Source organism: Anastrepha obliqua, chromosome 2, assembly GCF_027943255.1.
Source record: "Anastrepha obliqua isolate idAnaObli1 chromosome 2, idAnaObli1_1.0, whole genome shotgun sequence".
NCBI classification, from domain to species: Eukaryota; Metazoa; Arthropoda; class Insecta; order Diptera; family Tephritidae; genus Anastrepha; species Anastrepha obliqua.
This window is the reverse complement of record NC_072893.1, coordinates 89532853-89554104: the sequence shown is the minus strand read 5'-3', so window position 1 is coordinate 89554104 and position 21252 is coordinate 89532853. Positions and strand designations below refer to the sequence as shown.

Here is a 21252-nt window from a genome sequence, read left to right as displayed (position 1 = left end):
CCATAAACAAATGCAACTCTTGAGAATAATTTCAAGAAACACTATTAAAGCGGTATTTTACTGTTACTTTTAGTGGTGCTGTCACTGGACATAATTTATAATTGTACAAAAGATATAATATCACTGTTTTTTGTGGTGCTTATTTAAGCATATCAACGCGGTTTATTAAATTTATTATGGCTAGAGACAAGTTGGGAATCGAGCGTTGGAAAGAGATGATTGCTGATTATATATATTTATATATATATATACAGTAGTACGATTCCGGGAATAATTAATAAATTCAATATAAAAAAGCATGCCATTCAGCGAGCAAATGGAAAATTGGGTAAGACTCCGTCAGAAAATATGAGATTTGCAAGTGATCTTTCGATTTCTTTGAAACTTTGGGAAATATTAGTTCTAGGTAAGATACATTCGAGCCTAAAAGGATTTTGAAAAATTTTCAAAATTGAGTCATCTACGCCATGTTGAAAATCGGGACCGTGTTTTTTTCAAAAATCAATATTTCTTGAACCGTTGGATGGATTTCAATGCAATTTACAGACAATATAGAAACAAATAAGTAGTTTAAATTAGTATTATGTTAAAAAAAAAATTTCGAAATTTTGACCAAAAAAGTCAAAAAATTTTTTTGAATCAATTTTTAGTTGATTTGGCCAGTTTTTTAGATTTTCTGTTATACACGTAACGATTCCTTATAATTTAACCTTTATTTTGAAAAAAAAAATTTTATGGTGTCTATAATAGTTCTCAAGATATTGCGATTTTAGTGGAAGCGCGCACCGTGAAGTTCGCGGTTACGCAGCGCGGGAGTAGAAAAACGCGCACAGACCTGCAGCAGTCTGCTCCAGTCACTTCATACAGGAGCACATAACGCAGCGCGAACCGTGCGTGTGCGCTTCCACTAAAATCGCAATATCTCGAGAACTATTATAGACACCATAAAATTTTTTTTTTCAAAATAAAGGTTAAATTATAAGGAATCGTTACGTGTATAACAGAAAATCTAAAAAACTGGCCAAATCAACTAAAAATTGATTCAAAAAATTTTTTTGACTTTTTTGGTCAAAATTTCGAAATTTTTTTTTTAACATAATACTAATTTAAACTACTTATTTGTTTCTATATTGTCTGTAAATTGCATTGAAATCCATCCAACGGTTCAAGAAATATTGATTTTTGAAAAAAACACGGTCCCGATTTTCAACATGGCGTAGATGACTCAATTTTGAAAATTTTTCAAAATCTTTTTAGGCTCGAATGTATCTTACCTAGAACTAATATTTCCCAAAGTTTCAAAGAAATCGAAAGACCACTTGCAAATCTCATATTTTCTGACGGAGTCTTACCCAATTGTTAATTTGTTTCTACTCAGCGATGAGCCGAAATTTTATTTAACGGGCAGCGATGAAATGTGTTGCGTGCGAAGGCCATTTAATAAGCCATATGATCCTCACTGTTGTAAGAAAACAGCAAAGTAAATTAATGGAATTATGGGCCAATAGGAGTACAAAAATATGTTAGGGACTGTTATGTGATCATGTGTGAGTGGGAAATCCCATTGCATTGTGTCTACCAGCTAGAACTTTTGGGAGCTGGTTAATAGGTGGATAGATAGGTGTAGCGTAAGAAATGGCAATGATATCTTCAATATACTTCAGGAGGCCTGATAATCGATTCCGATGAGAGCCATCGATAATTGAATGGTTTCAATGCAAAGACGATGTGAAGCCGTGATAAAAAATGGTGGATTTTCTACTAAGTATCAGCTTATCGGTTTTACGGAAACGTATGGAAATTGGGCCAGATCTCACGCAAAAGGAAGGTGCGCATCTTTGAGTCCAACGTTAAATCCTTGCTATTCTATGGATCCGAAACATTGAAAGGCTCCTTCCACATAGAATTGAAAATTCAAGGAATTATTAATAAATGCTTGCGAAGAATACTTGGTTCGTTCCCACGGCAGCCGGTTCTACGTAACCGGAATGACTGCCACTTCAGCAGCTTTCCATTCCCTGCATATGTGTGGGGAATGTTTATGCTGCTACAACAACAACCGCAACAAAAATATTTGGCCATCTATATGGTGGGGAAAAAATAAGAAACGAAGATCTGGTGGGTTGGTGGTTGGTTGGTTAGAGTGGTGATTCCCCGCACCATTTTGTTGCCACATCCTCGTTACCAAATTGTTTAACAGTTATTTACAGCAAGACTATATGCAGTCTGTGCGGTTTAGGAACCTTATTAGGTTGTTGACGTCTAAGCCAGACAGTTGCTCGAGACTCTTGAACAGCGGTTTGCCCAGGGTTAATATTCTGTCCTTCCATAGGGCAGGGCATTCACAGAGGAAATGGAAGATTGTTTCCTTTTTCTCCGGTTGTTTACAACTATGACAGTATGTGTTGTGAGGGATGCCCATTTTGGCGGCTTGTTCTCCGATAGACCGGAAGCCAGTTATGACTGCCGTTAGTCTACAGGCGTCCCGTCGTTTCATGTTTATCTATGATACCGTACCCAACAGGCATCTGTACCGATTGAGATTGGTAGGTCTAAGTGGCGGTGGATTGGTCACACGCTCCGTGAACCATATCGGTTCAGGCGCTAAGATGAAATCCACGGGGTACATAGAGAATTCTATACCGCAAATTACAGCTGGAATGACATTTGCTATGCAGCACCTAATAGAGTGCAATTTAGACTATTGTACACACCCTATGCACCGCGAGGAGATCAGGATAGCAGTAAGTAACTAAGTATCCGCTTAGCATAACTTTTATGTTGTTTTAAAAAATTGCATTGTTATAAAAAAATTTAATTATTTGTTTTTGTATAAGGATGGATTTTGTTTAATTTGAAAACCTTAAATAAAAATAAAAATACCGAACGAAAATAGTTGTACTTTCAATCAACGTTCTACAAAATTGAAGTAAAAAAATGTGTAATTATTTCATAATAGTCCAATAGTTGCATATGTTTGGCTACCACTGTATATATGTATTATATGTAAAACAATACGATGGAACAAAAAAAGAGCATTTCATGGTAATACTTTGTTGTTGTTTTATTTAATTTTTACTTTTTGTATTGTATGCGTGTTAACAATTTAATGTAATTTAACTTTGTCGAAGATGATGATTTTAATAATTTGCTTCACTTTGTTTTAGGCTTACAACTAATGCGACAATGAGACAATATATAAACAAAAATAATAAGAGGTTGTATAAGTATTATATATAAAAATGAAAAACATATAGAAAATAATATGTACATAAATATTCATTCAATTTCTTAAAGCTTTTACAGTGTGTTTTTGTTGCTTTTTCAATTTTTTCTATGCTTGCAACAATTGGGATGTATTTTTTTAACTTATATTGTAGATTATGTACTTTAAACTAAAAATATTTACGACTTTTGCTACATTAATTTTTAACTATATTTGACTTAAATAATTAAATTTTTGTGGAAAAAAAATTACAATAGAGTAACTCAAGCTAGTTAAAGAGAAAATAAAACTTTGTATTATACAAAATTATAAAAGAGAGTGGGGTAATGTGTACGAAGTAGATGTATTAGATGTCTTTTGGGTCAGACACTTTACGTCGAAACCAATTTGCATGTGCGCTTTTTTCGTGAAACGGTGTCTGCTTGTACATACAGTAGTTCATGGTTAGAAGTTACACTACGGTTAGTTTTTACAAATATTTGTTGCAAGCTTCTGTATACATATATAAGTAAATACTTAGGGTCTGATAGAATTGTTCAACAAAATTAACATTTTAATCATCACCAGATCAACATCATTATTAGTTGACTATACACACACAACTGATGCAATAACTCTTTCTCCATAACATGTAATAATATTAAACAAATTTAGATCTAATTACTGTATGTAAAATATATGTATATATATAAACTATAATGATATTTATGCTATAAGTGTGAGTGAACTAATTTTGTAAATGGGTTTGTGCTGTTTGCGTGATGGTGTTCGTAGTGTTGGTGGTGGTGCTGGGTAGGAGCGTCTGTGCGTGATTTCGCATTTGTGCATTCAAGTTTTCATGAGGATTTGACAAAAGGTGAAAAGTGCGCAGGAGATTTGTTTTGTGGCAACAGCAATATCAACTATAATGGTGTCCAGGCGATGGCACTGGTGACCGCGACGGCTAATTGGACGCTGGCTACAATGGCATAGAGCAAAGGACGCATAAGCAAAGTATCGCACCATATGTGTTGAGTTTTTGGTAATTGTAGTATATTTGTCCTGGGCAGCACAATCTAAATGAAAAACAAACAACATATAAATAAATGTATTTAAGTTAATGTCAAAAAGTAATGAAGGTTTAAAAATTGTATTGGGATAAAAATCATAAGCTCCGGTGATAATTACTAATTATTTTACGCTATTAATTTTGCCGACTACAATTACCACATATTAGTATACTAGAATTTTTAGTTTCTTTTTTTAATTCCCAAGAAAAGAGATAAAAAATTGTGCGCGAATAATTATGAATTTATTATTATCACTTCTTTTTAATTTGGTTTCACCCCCATCCTCACTCACCTTTACGCTTATGTGGCTTTAATAGCGACAGCTAATAAAAGAGTGCTGAAGCAATGTGAAGGTGATGCAGACTCTCCGCTCTCCACTCAAACAGTTTCCATTGCTCTCACGTCTTTTTGCACCACATAGAATTTGTGCTTCTTGCCGAATAGCCCCCAAATTACGGCAATATTTTCGATAACCACATTCACTGGTATGGTGCAAACGGCGCCCAATACACAGGCCATAAATTTTAGTAGCCCAAAACGATACAGCGAGAATGATTTTATGACACCGAATACATACATATATATATTAACGGCGGCAATAAAAGCGCAAACGAAATCCACTAAATTCGGGCATGGTATTGGATAGAGGCCGGCAAAAATAATGTTCGAAGTGGATAGCGGCATGGTAACCCACGAGTAGACGCTGATGCCAAGCAAGAGTTTGTGCTTGAGTGGTATAATTTTTGAGTGTACGACGAGTAATATGCCTTGTAACCAGCGTTTGCGTTGTTGTAAGAAATCGAGCAGCGTGAATGGGGACTTCTCGTACATTTCACCTTCGATGAAATTGAAAGTGTAACCCTGGGCAAAGGCTCGCATGGCAAAGAAACAGTCCTCAGCTACAGAGCCGTCGATGCCGTTATCGAAGGATACTTGGCGTTCAGCAGAAACCTGGAAGATTATAAGGAAAAATATTTGTTAAATGCTGAGAAATATGTGCGAGTATATAAAATTAAAGAAAAAAAAAATCAGAAAATTAGAATAATGATTTTAGTATATGTATTTTTGTATTTCACTATATTTCAGAAATTTTTCCAAACTACACTATTGTTTAAAATATTTGTACGGCAAGAAATATCGGTAATCCAAGGAACACAATTCTAGGAATATAGGGAGCATACGAAACTAAAAAAAAGCTTTTCATACAAACTGGATGCATTGTATGTACATACATATATGTATACATTGTTATTTCACATTTTTATTACTTAAAATATAAGGTGCCCATGCATAGTCAAAGTACTTAGACACAAGTCATTTCTTTGATTTTTTACTTTTCGCTCTCTCAACTTCAAATGAGTGTTTCTCAAATTACATACAGCCAGTCAATAGTGTTTTTTACAATATTCTAAGTCTTCTTCATAATACATTCTTTTGTTAATTTTATACTGAAAAATATCTGAAAATTCGCGTTGGTTTTTAATAATTTCTCCAAATTTTTCCATTCAAGTGTTCAAGCATTGTATTGAAGAATATGTATGTGGTGTTTTTTTAAGAGCTTGAGAACTTAAAACGATAATATAAAACAGAATATTGTTGGAATGATTTTTTTTCATTACAATCTAAAATGAGCTACGCGAACAGATTTTTGTTTTTCAAAGTAAATTTTCACAATTTAAACGATTCCTGATGACTTGCAAAACGTTACGGAACAGAAATATCAACACAGTTTGCCATTCTTAGCTGCCAAACTATAGTTATCGATAACGATAATTCCAATGTAGTTAAAAAAAGTTAGATATAATACTGGCAGTAAAACAAAAAAATGAAAAGTTAATGGGAATTTTCAGCAACTTCAGACTTCCACTTTGCTACGCTAGAATTTAATTAGTTATAAAACTGCATATAAGCAAATAAAATTAAAAATTCTAAGCAAAAAGTTCGAAATTTTCTTAAAAATTTGCTGCATTTTTACATGGGTTGGTGCGTGACTACCATTCGGAATTCAGAGAGAACGTAGGTTCGAATCTCTACACCATCCGAAATTATTATCACTGTAAGTAGTAGGTTTTATTCAATTTCAATTGAATCATGCAATGCGTTAAAATATTCTACATACATTTTGTCCATAAAATTGTTTTAATAGTTTGAAATTTCCGTCGATTCCTTTATTTTGCACACAGGATGTGAGATTAAAGTTTGTATGGGAGATGCCACGCTCCCTTTTTCAATACCTATTGATTTTCGCCTTAAATACGGCATTCGTAATTTATGTAATTTAATGAAATTTCAGTACCTTAGCAAAAGAGGTTCCAGAGAAATCTATATGAGGGTTTCAGTTGGTATGGGAATTGCTACGTCCCCTTTTCTAAAATCTACCACTTTTCACCAAAAGAGAGGTATTGCCAATTTGTGTAACTGTATCACATCATTTGTGGTTCCGTCGAAAAGTGATTTGGAAAATTCAGTTTTTATGGGAGGTGCTTCGCTCAGTTTTCCAATACCTACCCACTTTTCACCAAACGTATGTTATATGTATACAATTTATGCATTGGTGCCAGATTTCAATTCCCTAGCTTTGGAGGTATATTTTGGTCTACATGTCAGATGCCACTAAGAGAAAACGGGCGAACGGTACACTCAAAAAAAGGGGTTTAAATGTTGTTGTTGTAACAGTACACTGAACCCTGTCAGTGTTGTGTAGATCACCAATCATCATCATCTAGCTTATCTAATGGTAGGTCTACGAAACTTGCTGGTGCAGAGGGGTTTAAATATTTCAATGTGTCGTATTTAAAAATTTGGGGAACGCTGTTTGAGTGACAGTGCTAGGCCGTTAGAGAACTTCAAGAACTAGTACTAGAACCTAGAGAATTAGTATTATTAGGTTGGATTCCTGGACATAACGGACATGAGCAAAATTAAATGGCTGATCAACTAGCCAAAAAGGGGCAAAATGCCTCTAAAATTCTTTGAACACCGGTGAAATTTTATCGGTCAGCGACAAGCGAAACAATTCCTAACTCCGTACAAAGGAACTTCTGATAAGCTACGTTCGCTCCGCAGAGTAGAATCAAGGTTTTCAACTGTTTACTTTAAAAGCCACTGTAGCCTGAGATATCATTTAAACAATCTCTTAAGAAATCACTAGGCGTAAAAAGGCTAGATCACCTTGGTGGTATTGCCGTGCATTCATATAAATTATAAAACAGTAAGCACCAGAATGTGCTAAAATTTTTTAAAATATAGAGTACCTCAGTAGGTTTTGCACAAAAATCCATGATTTCATTAATTCGCTTTTGGAATTTTGAATTTTTCCACTCTCTGCCACCCGCACACGGCGGCCATTATTTTTTGTTTTCTTGATTATACCTTTAGATGGTATTTTTAAGAAGAACTGAGGAACTATTGTAAAATAACATCTCTCTACATATATTATCCCTCGGGCTTTGCATCCAGTCATTACCCACACGCACTCTCTAGTTTAGGATTAATTCTTACCTGCGTAACCACATAGCTGCCCTTCCAGCTGAACAACGGCTTGTGAAACAATTTGAATTGCAAACGCAATTTGCCCATATCATCCGACACACGGAAACTATCCGCCAACGTAGTTAACCAATTAACCACATTTTCATTGGCATAGGTGATGAGACCCTGTCCAAATGGATGCTTGCCGTCCAATACAAAATTAATAATACCACGCACCGAATTCTCGGTCAGCAAAGTTTCTTCATCCAAATGTACGATCCAATCGCTGTCGTTCAACACGTTCACATCATCCTCTAGACAATATTGTAAAGCACGTGACTTGAACAATGCACCAGTACGTGTTTTGTACTCCTTCGGCACGACTATCTCACGTATACGTCGATGTTGTGCTAAATTAACTGGCTTGTCGGTGACCACTTCGATGAGGAAATTTTCCAAACCTGTATCTAGACAAGTGTTCATGTTGCGCAACACATTCGACTTAACCAAATCGGCAAAGTCACCGCGCGTCACCACGCGTATGCATATGAATGGCGCCAGAATTGGACTACCCTTTAGCACCACCTTCTCGGGGAAGGCATTATAGATAACGAGACCGCAAAAATTAAACAATACTTGCGGTAACGTAAGAATAGTAAGGAATCGTAATAAGTACAAAAGTACGGAGGCCACTTGGCCGTACTCAGTCCATGGATCAACGAGCGTAAATGAATTCTCGTTAATTTTAATACCACCAGAGAATACTTCAAATGTTATTATCACAATGATAAGGAGTGTGCAATGCAGCAGATGCTTTGTGCTTGAGTTCATTATGTTTCTGCTGCTGTTGCCGATGTTGATGGTGTTCTTGACGGCGTATATCGTATATTTATTAAATTTGTTAATAATTTGCTATTTAATATTTCTCCTGCTTTCCTTTTTCTTCTTCTTCTTGTTCTTTTTGATTATTTGCTTTTGCTGTTATAGTCGTACTATATTGTTTGCTGAGACGGATCTGTGTATGTGAATGAGGTTTAAATGACCGCGATTTGTAATGTACAAAATTGCTTGTTAACAGCTTGTTGACTTGCTATGTTGCTTACTTAGTTGTTTAGCTAGGGATTTAAGTTCTTTTTGCTTAAGTTTCAAGTGCTTGCAGTTAAGATATTCAGGCGTTATTTCTGTACGTACATACGTCTATTTTTGAATTTGTGTTTATATACTTTGCCCCTAATTACTACTTGTTGTTTGTTTTTTTTTTGGTGCGATAGTTACGTTTTTTAAATGCTTAAGTGCATACGTGATGGTTTTTTTATGCTTTTAATTTTCTACTTCTTTTTTGGTTTGTTAATAAAAATGTCGCCTTTAGAGTTTACTTAAATTTGTGCCTGCTGATAATTTTTTGTTTGCTGACCAAACGAAGAAATCGAGTCACATTCGCGTTACGGGTGTGCAAATCTTAGCTTATAGTTCGCTAACTATTCGGCTTACAAATCTAATTATTGGGTAACTCTAACTATTAGAGTTGTCGAATTCGATTTTTGTCGAAATATTTGTTTTTTTCTATCATATATGTGAGTTTTTCTATTTTTTTTTTTGTGTTTTTTGATCGCGACACACAATCCAATTTGTACGGGGTTTTTGAGTTTTTTGGCTTTTACAATTTCAACGTTCCTCGTGTGCTTCTGTCTGGTCGAGATGTCGGCAAGGTTCGGGCATATTATCGATATCGTTTTTAAATCTCTTTATATAAAGTGCTGGGTGATAGTTGTGTTTTTATCAAGCATATCGTAGGGTTTTTGTGTTGAAATATGATGTCATTCCTGCAATGAAAGAGTTAATTCATTTAATAGTGTATTTAAAAAATTGTGTGGAAAAATATATCTACATATATTGATAAAAAACAATATATGTATCAATAATTTATCAATAATTTGATTTCGACGCGGCCATCTCAGATTTATGTACAAATGGGAGTACTAGGGATGTTAATTTTCGGGATCTGTTTTTGTAGTCCCGGGATTGCGCAACTGTCCTGTAACGATGATTGTTTTTTAACATCATTGTTAAAAAAGTGTAACACATACACTTGAGCTCCACTTTATTTTCCAAACTTTGTAAAAAATTCACAAAAAAAGTTTATTATATTACAATAAAATTTAAGTTTTTTATATAAAATACTTCCCACTCTAAAAATACAGTTCTCCGTCAAATACAAACTCAGCTGTTTCATAACAAAGGGGTGACAAATGCTTAAAGCTCAACTAATGTTGCAAATAAAGCTTATCTTTCCTCAAAAAGAATGACGTAAATTTTGATTAATTGCATCTGATGTAAAAAAATTGTACCAACAATGCCTGAATTTTCGGAATTTAAAAAAGGCTCCTACCTCGGGACTTCGGGATTGAGACCTCTAGCTAGTATGTAAAAACCTCTTCAGAGTTGGGCTTTCGATGATAGCAGTGTTGTCATGGACTTGGTAAGATCAAAATCTGATTAAAACGCTTCCGTTGATTTTAAATGTTTACACAGTTAACCGGAAAGAGTACAAGTGTTAACCATAAAGTAGATAAGAAAAACTCGCACACATGGCCATTTTTACTTTATCGGTATCTTTCGAGTAATCTGAATTACATTGTTTCAAGCTAATTGGAATGCAATAATTTAGGCATACAGGGTTTGATTGAAAAGTAATGAGCCTTCCGCGCGGAGCGTCTGCCAAGCGATCAACCGAATCGCCTGGTGGGGGAAAATGATCGTTGGACCTTCCCCTTCCACTAGAAACCGGTCCCAGTTCGCTGGCAACAGCGGTGCAGTCAACATCGCTCCGTGCGTGAAAGCTGTTTTAAAAGTGTGTTAGGATTTTGCAGTGGCGAAAATGCAGCGATCGTTGGAGCAACGTTACTCGATCAATTTTATAAAGCTAAACAAAACGAGTACCGAAACCATTGGGCTACTCAAGGAGGCTTACGGGGACCAATCTCTGTCCAGTGCCCAGGTAAAACGGTGGCACAAGTCGTTCAATGAAGGCCGGGAGGACGTCGAAGACGAACAGCGATCATATGAACCGAAGATATGAACCGAGTTCGTGAATTTTTGAACATTGACCGTCGTGCTAGTCTACGTGAGATCAGTGAAGAGTTAAATTTAACTTATTACAATGTGCGGGAAACCGTGACCGGAAAACTTGAAATGCGTAAAGTGTGTGCCAAATTGGTTCCAAAGGTTTTGACTGATGAACAAAAGCAATTGCGTGTGGAAAAGAGTCGTGAAGTATTGGAAAGTGACGAACAGGATAATACTTTAGGCAATTGTATCACAGGAGATGAAAGAAAGCTGAAGGGGAGGCGTTTCGACTCCATCGAGGCGATCAAAAAAACTGTGACAGCCGAATTGAACGCGATTCCGGCGGATGAGTTTTTCAATGAAACCCTGTAGGTTTCAAATTGTTAAAAAAATGAACTTTTCGGTTTGCCGCAGAAAAAAGTTTAAAATTAGAAAAAAAAGACATGTCCATATTAACTTAAAGAGTATGACATATGTAGTTTTCCTCTCTATTATCTCAGCAAAGATGGGTGTGTAACCTCCACCTCCCAACTTGCTCGATTATTTGGTTCATCAGCAAAATAATGCCTAAACAAACTTCTTATAATTTGCAACACCATTTGTTTTTTGTTTGGTTTTCAGTTTTTCAGCGGGGCGGTCTGCTCACTTAAGTCAGGTTATTCTTCTGTTTGGCGAAGTTAAATTTTCGCTTTTCGCTGTCTGTTTATATTTGAGGCTGCGAAGGATTGATTTCGCCCAATACAGATGCCATTGCACTTTTGTTGGATTGTGTGTTTAACTTTTATTGCATTGATTGATGCATCGCCTTTTGCAAAGGCTTGTTTGTAATATACAAAAGCGAAAAATATGTGATCGCGACATTTCGGAATATTTTTAAATAAATAAGACCTACTAATGTTAAGCACAAATAACTTCTTTATATGTTGACATATTTATTTTTCTCTTTTTGTAGGTTATAATTGAATTGTTGGAAATTTATTATGGAACCCTACAGTACAACACAACGCATTAAAATTATCGAGTTTTTCTATTCTTGTCAACGATCAATTGTTTTAACGCAGCATAAATATCGGCATATGTCGGATGAAGCGCATTTCCATTTAAATGGTTATGTCAACAAACAAAACTGTAGATTGTGGGGCTCTGAAAATCCAAGGGCAACACACCAACATCAGTTGCACCCATCTAAATGTACTATTTGGAGCGGTGTTATGGCCACCAGAGTTATCGGTCCATATTTCTTCGAAAATGAGGATGAAACACCGGAATCGATTTTAGGAGCTTCTTACAGAACATTGATTGAAAAATTTTTGCGGCCAATGGCGGAGCAGTATCCTAATTTGTGGTTTCAACAAAATGGAGTAACTGCGCATACTGCTAGGCAAACTATGGACCTGCTGCGTAGTAGTAGTAGGTCTTATTTGGCCCACCCTGTAATTCCGGGATGTTGAGGTTCGGCGTAATTTGATTTTTCAGTTATATATCTCTAACATAATAGATATCTCTTAATAGATGTTATTGTTGTTGATGTTGTAGACTTGCTTGGAGAGAGACTAAGCCAATGTATTGTATCTTCTATCTTTGGTTTACGAAAGCGTTTCAAATTGCTGTGGCCTCGCCGGTTAAAACAGAAAAATGTCATCATTGTTAACAACACTTTAATCAATCTGCTATCAATTCTCTATGATGCGTCAGCAAATAAGGCCTTCCAATTTGCATGTGCATTAAAAATTTTGTGGAACTATTGGATATGTATTTTCGTTTTTAGGAAGGCACCAAACCAAAGAGGATTCTGCGGGAAGGGTGCAGGGGTCGTGAAGATGTCGAGAATCTAAATGGCTCATAAAGTTCGTAATTTGTTTTACATGGTTTAAAAAAAAGAGGCCTAAAATGCCTTGATACTCTAGAGGGAGTTACGGTTCAAAGAAGATTGATAAGCTTTAGACATAAAAAGCAGCCACCTAAAGACTTTTAAACGCATTCAATTTTAATTTTTTAATACTAAATAAAAATATTATGAACACAAATTTATGCTAGCTGTCAAATTAAAATAAATTGCAAAACAGAAAAGTGCGGTGTTTGGTGAAGAGCCGTTCGTTCCCATGACAGACGGTCAGCAAAATTCCTGAAAATCTGTGGGAATGCTTCATGTTCTTATAATAAAATTTTTTTTACTTGACGTTGATTATGACTATGGTTGACTATGGTTTACCAGGTTTAGTGTCATACTCTTAAATGCCTGCTAATGTGAGAATTATGAAACAGGATTAAATTTAAATTTAATTTTTTCCATAATAGGTTAAATATTTATTTAACATAAGAAAGAATAGAAGAGAAACTGACACAACCGGCTGTTGAGGTAAACAAATGGTAAATATTGTGTTTGTGAGAGAAAGGATTTTCGAAAAAAAAAAAAAATACGCAAAAATTGCATTGCATCGTTCTGCTAGGTTTGGTGGAGAACATAATGAGAAATATGTAAGAAAGTGGATTTCGTCAATCGAAATCTCTTAATGAACTCCTAGTTCTTAAACAAAAAACGGCCAACGTGGTTTCGATGTTTTATGCCCACAATGGCCATCGAATTTGGAATCACCTCAATGGGCGCCGCCGCTTTGGCATCGGTTTTATCAAAATATTAATTTCAGGTGGGGAAAAAATAAAATTGCACAAATATGAAATGAGAAAATCGGAAAACAATGCTTCAGATTAACCACCATACATAGATATGTATTATTTAATATTTACTGTTTCCAGATGTCTTCTAATCATACCATTCAGTTAATTGCCCCTTTATAATCGCTTTGTGTGATTGCCCCAGTAACAAATATTGCCAGATAACAGTGCTATACGAAATAGAAAGCAATAATTTTGTCATCTAAAATACACATACATATGTATGCATATGCAACTCTCTTGCACACATATGCAATCACACATACACGCAACCAAATATAAATATTTTTCACCCATATGGAAAGCCATTGGAGAGTTGTGGACATCTACGCGGTGACCAGCGTTTGTTCACGGCTACCATTACTGCTCTTTCTTCAGTAAAATCTCTCCGATTTTTCGGCTTGAAGGCTACAAGCGTTTGTCGGCTATGAAGTGGCTTACGTGTAAATGTGCACGCAGCTCAGAATATGCTTTAGGAGCCCCACACAATGAGCCTGTTCAAATGAAAATAAACCGAAAGCCAAAGTGCGAAGAAATACGCCACAAATTTTCACGCTTCATTCGGTGGGGTAACCATTTCGTCACAATTCGTAGTCGGTCAAGGTCCAACAGGCTAAAAAATTCTATCCCGCTGGCCTACACAGAAATGACGTTTCTACTATTGCAGAGTGTGCATGATTCAAATATCAACTTTGCTCTCTGAAATACGAAGATGAATACGAAGCAATTTCTAAGCTTAAAAGCATTGGCATTCGTACAAAAGCAAGGAAACTGTGTGCAACGCTACTTGGTAGCGCAACGTCGGTTTGGTTTGGTTTTGTACATCAGATTTTGCATATCCATCTTACGATTAAAAATTAGTTTAGATATAAATAACATGCGCATTAATATTTTACAAATAATATTTTTGTTTATGGAAAAGAGTAAAAATTTCCATTGAACATTGAATACAAATTTATTGGAAGCACTTTTTGCGGTAACTCATTCTGTCAACGAAATAGTTTGGTACTTTTGCGTGAGCTTTGCCACTTATCTTATCAATGGCAATTTAGATTGAATGTTTCAACTCTTGAATCGTCTCTGAGTGGTTGGCATTATCTCTTAATATTGCCTTAGAAAAAATAATATAATGGCGTCCGATTAATCGAAAGATTTACGACGGCAGTAAGTAAAACACCTTCTTTAATTCTAGGAAACAAAACATCGGTTAACGTGGCCCGAATTGCACGAAAAATGGTATATAAATTAATTTGCATGACATGACGTAAATGCGTAAGCAGAGCCAAAAGCCTTAACATTCCTATGCATGACGACGTTTTATGGCTCTAAAGCCTAAGGAAATTATCAAATACAGTGAGTCAAAAAAGTATTGGCACACTCGAAAAATCAAAGTTCTCAGTGCTGTAACTTTTCTTCTAATGAAAGTATAAAAAAATTGAAAACGGTATTTTCTAACTGTATTTATTTATTACGTATCTGAACAAAAAAAAAATAAATATCGACATAGGTTTACAAGCTCAAACTTGAAAGGTAAAATAAGGTAAGTTATAGCACTGAGAACTTTGATTTTTCGAGTGTGCCAATACTTTTTGACTCACTGTATGTTTACCATATCGATATTTGAATATAATATAAAATACCTTAAAATATGAACATAAACACAAAAAACAATATATATTTACACACACACACACACACACATATATATATATATATATATATACATATATATAAAAAAAGAAGTGCTGTACTCGCACACCCTTTCGATAACAGCATTATTGCATAATGATCCAATGAGTGCCACCCACCGCTGGGTAAATGAGCCACACACTCCAGTGGAGGTGCACTAAATAGTCAAGTGTAAAAATACCCCCTGTTGTTGGGCGAGCACTTTTCGCAGATTGGAGGAGAAACATGGTACATATCAACGCAACACAATAATAAATTAACTTCTCCAACACATTTGAAGAGCAGTATCAGCAACAACAAATCCATACATATGTATGTACTTCTGTTCAAAAAGTACCCGGAGAATTCGCCCATAAATTTTAAGTGGTACAATTATTCATTGGTAATTATTTTATTTCCTTCAGGAGTAATCTCCATTCTAACTTTCTTCCAATCTTACAAACCCTTTTCATCTGCCCATTTTTGTAATTGCTTTCCGCTCCTTCAAGGTAAGATGGTTGCCTCTAAGGGTAAGAGGGCTTACTTGGACGATAATTATACATTTTTCATTATGGGAGCATTGAAGGAGGCAAGGGGGAGCAAGAAAGAGGAATAGGTAGGAAGTGAATGACTGAACGATGATTAATTAGGGTTGTGTGAACCCTCTCGTACCGCTAATGAAATCTTATAGGAGGATCATATTTCAACCTAACAATGTTAAGTCTAAATCTAAATATCGTGAAAGCAAGATATCTTTGGAAAAGGTGCTAAGACGATTCCACCCCACTTTCCAGACAGCTGTCGCGAAAGAGATTCGAAGTAATGACAAATCTTACTGTATGGATGCCTAGCGGTTACTGCCTGGTAAGACACCCACAACAATCGAGAGTTGCAGCATTTTTAGAAGATACAGAAGGATCTCGCGACCTTACAAGTTGTTGTACTTGCCTAGCACTCTCATTTATCGCCTTCATAGTCTCAAAGCGCTTTCCTGAATGGAATACAGATGATCGATAAGTGGATACAGAGCTTGCGGAATGGTATTTTATCATTTGCAAGATGCAATGCATTGGCCGGTGTGTTTGCCGTGGTGAACAAATCAAGTGTTGTTTCGAACTTTGATTTTTGCTCATCTGAGAATCGGATGAATCTTTTCGATCTAAAATGTGTAGATCCAGTCTCGTGACTGATTATGATGCATTTAGCAACAACAATATTGTACTGTTAAAAAAATCTGCTCTCGGTACAAGCCGCACTTCGACTCGTCTCAACCCTTAAACCAAATATTAGTTGCATTCTCACGCTATTGTAAGGTCGCTATTACGTTACAAAAGAAAGCTACAATTTCCTTCTAGGTACAAAAACTACCCTGGTAGCGTTCACCATACAACAAGTAGGAAAAAATAAATAAATAAGAAAAATTTAAATAAAGATTTGACTACTAAAATTACTCCACCAGTATTGCGCCCAAATCCATTCCCAATAGCAGAGTTGTTTTTTACAGAAGTTCCATTTTTTTCTAACCGAGTGTGCAAAAGAACGTTTGAACTAGGTTATAATCTACATATACATACAGTAGGTTCTGTTTTTATGCGGCTTTTTTTTATGCGGTTCTGAAATAGTGCGGTTTTTTTTTAATTAAAAAATGCATGTCGACCTATCGGGAATTGTACATATAAACAAGATTCTAAACCAGCTAAGCAAAAACTTATCACAGATTACATCAGAAATGCTAACCCTACAAGTATGGAACCGCCTGCATAACTATCTAGATCAGACGTGTACATTTCCTCAAGTGACGAAAGTGATTTTACGCCAAATCCTAAACGAACGCGCAACATGTGGGTATTGTCTGATTCTATTTCTGACGTAAATTTATTTTTCGATCCTGACGTTTCTTAAATAAAGATATAATTTTCAAAAATACAATATTTTGTTTGTGCGATTTTATTTAATTATTTCAGATTCATGCGGTCTATGGAACGTATCTATAGTAATAATATGGGACTAGTGCCCTTTTTTATGCGATTTTATTACATTATTTCAGATTTATGCAGTTCTTAGCACTTTTGAAACGTATCTATAGTTTTACTATAGAACTGGTAGCTTTTTTTATGCTGTTTCTTGCGGAACGTATCTACCGCATAAAAACAGAATCTACTGTATATACATATGTACATAGTTACTTTACAACACTGGTGTCGTCTGTTTGGTCTGCTTGTGAAATTTGTGAATGAAAAACAAACGAAATGAGAATAATTTTTGGTAAATTAATTTATTACATTCTAAAATATAAATCAAATCTTACTTTATATTTTGGTAGAGATAAAAAAAACTATACAACGCGACTTTACTTGATTGCTCCATTTTGTTTCGTTTTATTTGTGTTTACAGCAGTTTGACGTTTTACTGATATTTCTCAAGCCCTTTCCAGGGTTATTTTCTACCTTGCAACACTATTAATCTGATGAAGCATAGGTAAGAGCGTTTAACTTAAGCCGCTTATATATATTAACTGAACTTTTTTTTTTGCGTTAATGCTGTTCACGTAATTCGCTAAATTACCTAGTATTCTTTACCTAGTATTCTTTTGCTACGTATCACTACTTTTACCGTTCTAGTTGAGTTGTTTCTTTATATATGGTTTGATATAAATTTAACCTAATGAGCACAAGTTAAAACTAGGCAGCAAAATAACGCACTTTATGACTTTTTTATTACAAGATGTACCAAAATAGAAACAAAAAAATGTTGACTTAAGTGGCAATTTCCGAGTACTTTTTGAACAGAAGCTGTGTTGTATTAAAAGAAGTTGTGTGCGCTGCAGTTATAATTTGATTATTTCCCTGTTCAAGTTACACTCACTTAATGACACCTACGAGTGCAAGTACAAAGTGGAAAGAGAGGCCGAGCTAACTCAAGGGAGTGGGAGTGCAAGAAGCAGCGAACAAATTTCGTTCTGATGCATTGTGCTTGTCCCATCATATTATATGTGCATAGTTTTGTATGTATGTTACGTAGAAGTATGCGCATATACATATGTCTGTATTATACATACAACTTTGTTTGCTTGCAAACTGTCTGATTTGTTAACTAAATGACCAGAGAGGATTATGTTATACATTTATGTAAGTGCGTAGATGTTGTTGCAGCAATTTGTTTGTTCGATCGTAACCAAACGAAGTATGGAGTTAGTCAAGTAATTTCTAAACATATACAAATGTGCATACTTACGCATTGCTACTGTGCGATTATATATTTAAATGTATTAGAGCTATACACGGAATTCTCAATGAATCATTGTATTTTAACTACATACATACGTTTCGACAATCTGTCTACTAAGCTGTCGTGTGAAAATGCGAGCTATCTGTGATCGTATTTCGTATTTCAGTCTGATCGATTTACTTTTAATGGAAATTTTAGGAACCGAATGAATAATTGCTTATCGAGCTCGCATTCGCAATGGATGCACAAGTGTACCTATGTACCGTGAAAATGGTGTTTGTATGGTTTATATTTTATTATAATTGCTAATATACCGACTTGTGATATTAGCAATTATATTGACTAATTTTATGTATTTCTTGCAGGCTAGATTGAACTATTTTGATTCAGGTACGCGTAATTTCACATTCCCGTGGGATCATAAAATTAGAATGCAATCATTTACATACCTCAAGTAGAGGGTACTAACTTTACGAGTGCCAAGATTTTGTCCGCTAAAACAAGTTCTTGTTGTTGTAGTAGCATAAACAATTCCCGTGCATATGCGAGGAATGCTTCTGAAGTGACAGTCCTTGGCCGGATATAAATCCGGGTCGTTCCGCTTACGTAGAACCGACTGTCGTGGGAACGCTACAACGAGTCACATGCTTTGTTGGCTAAAATGTTCAGTCAGCTTTAGAGGATCTAAATTTTTTTTATTAGATTCTTGTTTTTTATAATAGAAAAAATAATTATTTGGGTACGAAAGTGGGAATATCTGGGACGACACTGCTCACTTCAAAAAAAAAAACATTATTTCGATTCTTTACGAAAAAAGTATAAAACAAACAAAAATTGCAGAAATAATGAATTGTTCACGTAAAACGGTATACAATGCCATGGCACATATTAGTACAGACAAAAATAGGCTTAAAAGAAAAAAGGTCGAAAGACGCCTGTGCGAAAGACTACAATTCAGCGGTACAAAGCCATCGTTAAGAAAAGTAAGTGGACCGTTTTATAGCCCGAATATATCAAGCAAGCTTAAGCGAAGAAACCTTAATAAAAACAAATTGTACGGACGTGCCAGCAGAAAAAACCGGTACTGTCACAAAAAAAAAAAAAATAGTAATAAATATCAAGACACGTTTGCTTTCGCATAGAAGTAAAGACGTAAAATTCCGGAAATTAATACTTTTTATGGACGAAACTAAAATTAATATGATTGGCCCTGATGGGAAGACTTCTGTTCATCGTGAAAAAATCAGGAGTTCAACCCCCGGGACACAACAAATACCGTAAAGTGTGGTGGGGGTAACTTGAAAGTTTGGGGATCATTTCCTTGGAATGGAGTTGGACCAATAGTGAGAATAAATGGCAATAAGGATAAGCTTATCTTGATATTTCCAAAAATATGATTGAGCCATATTTCTATGAGCCCCAGCCAATAAACTGATTACTCATGCTTGATAATGACCCCGAGCATACAGCGAAAGTGGTGAAAAATTGGAGTGCCGGATTGGTCAATGGCCTCACCTTAACCCTATTGAAAATCTGTGGAACGATATTAAGGTTAAGATTGGGCAAAAAAAATTAAAAATGCCAACGAACTATGGTTAGGAGTATAGTATATTCCTTTGGAGAGATGCCAAAAGTTAGTAGAAAGTTTAACTCGTAGCTGTGAAATAGTTAAAAAAAAAATGGATACTCGACAAAACACTAATGAGGTAAGTAATTAATAACCAAATTTTACCGATTTGAAATAACTAATTTCAGTTTTTCTTGCAGATCGATAAACGTGCGCTACTTCAGTGTCCAGTTCAAAATGTGATAAATAAAAGAAAAGATTTGTGCAGAAATAACTGTTTTACTAAGTCATCTAGTAAAAATAATCATCATTATATGTTATTGTGGGCAAGTGGACTATTTCTATGGCCATAGCTGTATGTACAGAACATATCCATATGAATGAATTAAAACAGGCAGTAATATTTCTCGCAATGACAGATAGTGCTAAGTGCTAGGGATATTATTTTAAAATAAAATTCACAAATAAAAATTGCTGCTATTGTTCAAAGTTGCTTAACTACTTGTATTTACATACTATATTATATAAGAACCAAAGCTTAATTGAGTAGTCACTTCATAGCATTTAACGCGATTCTAAGTAAAAAAGAAAATAATTATTACCTTCAAACGCTTCAAGTGTCATAGTGCATGTGCACAGTTTCGGTCAACTAATTAGCAACGCAGTGATATAATAACTTGTTGCTAGCTATACTAAACCCTGCTTTTGAAAACTGCGTGTGCAGTGGTAGTTGTATAAAAAATACATTAAGCAAATTTAACTTTTTAGGTAGGTAGGTAATTTAACCCCACGGACATATAATAAATAATACTTCACTTTTGTAAAATAAAAAAAGTAAACTGTTCTCTTAGATTTAGAATAGGTTCAAACAGACACCTAATTGGTAATTAAGCACATTTCAGCAATTTAAGACATATTTTTGAACTCAATTTACTTTACCCTTAGGAATAGCTCTCCACTCCGTTCGCAACTTCGTGATCATTGAACTGTCAACATTAAACGTACATGCGAACATTTTTTTAATTACTTTCAGAGATTCTAGATGAGGTTAAGGTTAGGGTTACATGAGCAAAGTTAATATTTTGATTCTCATCCACTCTTTTACATACCGTGCGGTAGGCTTGGGATCGCCTGTTAAAAGATCTACGTAACTGATAAAGGAACATTATGCTATTCAGCGTAGAAATGTATGGGTGCTAATCCATAGGGCCTTCAAGTTATACGGTGGGCCCAATTCCGTGTAACCGTGGACAGTTCCAGTAGCCTAAGGGTATCGGAGCGATGATCAAAACACATTTCAT

General features: G+C 35.3%; 1 protein-coding gene across 3 annotated transcripts in view; it reads right to left on the bottom strand.

Annotated features, from left to right (window-relative positions):
• Nucleotides 1-3038: 3038 nt before the first annotated feature.
• Nucleotides 3039-21252, bottom strand: part of LOC129239329 (beta-1,4-mannosyltransferase egh) — a 41490-nt gene continuing 23276 nt past the window's right edge. For all 3 annotated transcript variants that reach the window (XM_054874763.1, XM_054874764.1, XM_054874765.1), the window contains exons 2-4: nucleotides 7777-9569; nucleotides 4568-5226; nucleotides 3039-4281 (exon numbers count right to left, since the gene is read on the bottom strand). In XM_054874763.1, the coding sequence (XP_054730738.1) occupies nucleotides 4654-5226; nucleotides 7777-8577 (1374 nt within the window). In that variant the 5' untranslated portion in view covers nucleotides 8578-9569 and the 3' untranslated portion in view covers nucleotides 3039-4281; nucleotides 4568-4653. The remainder of the gene's footprint in view (nucleotides 4282-4567; nucleotides 5227-7776; nucleotides 9570-21252) is intronic.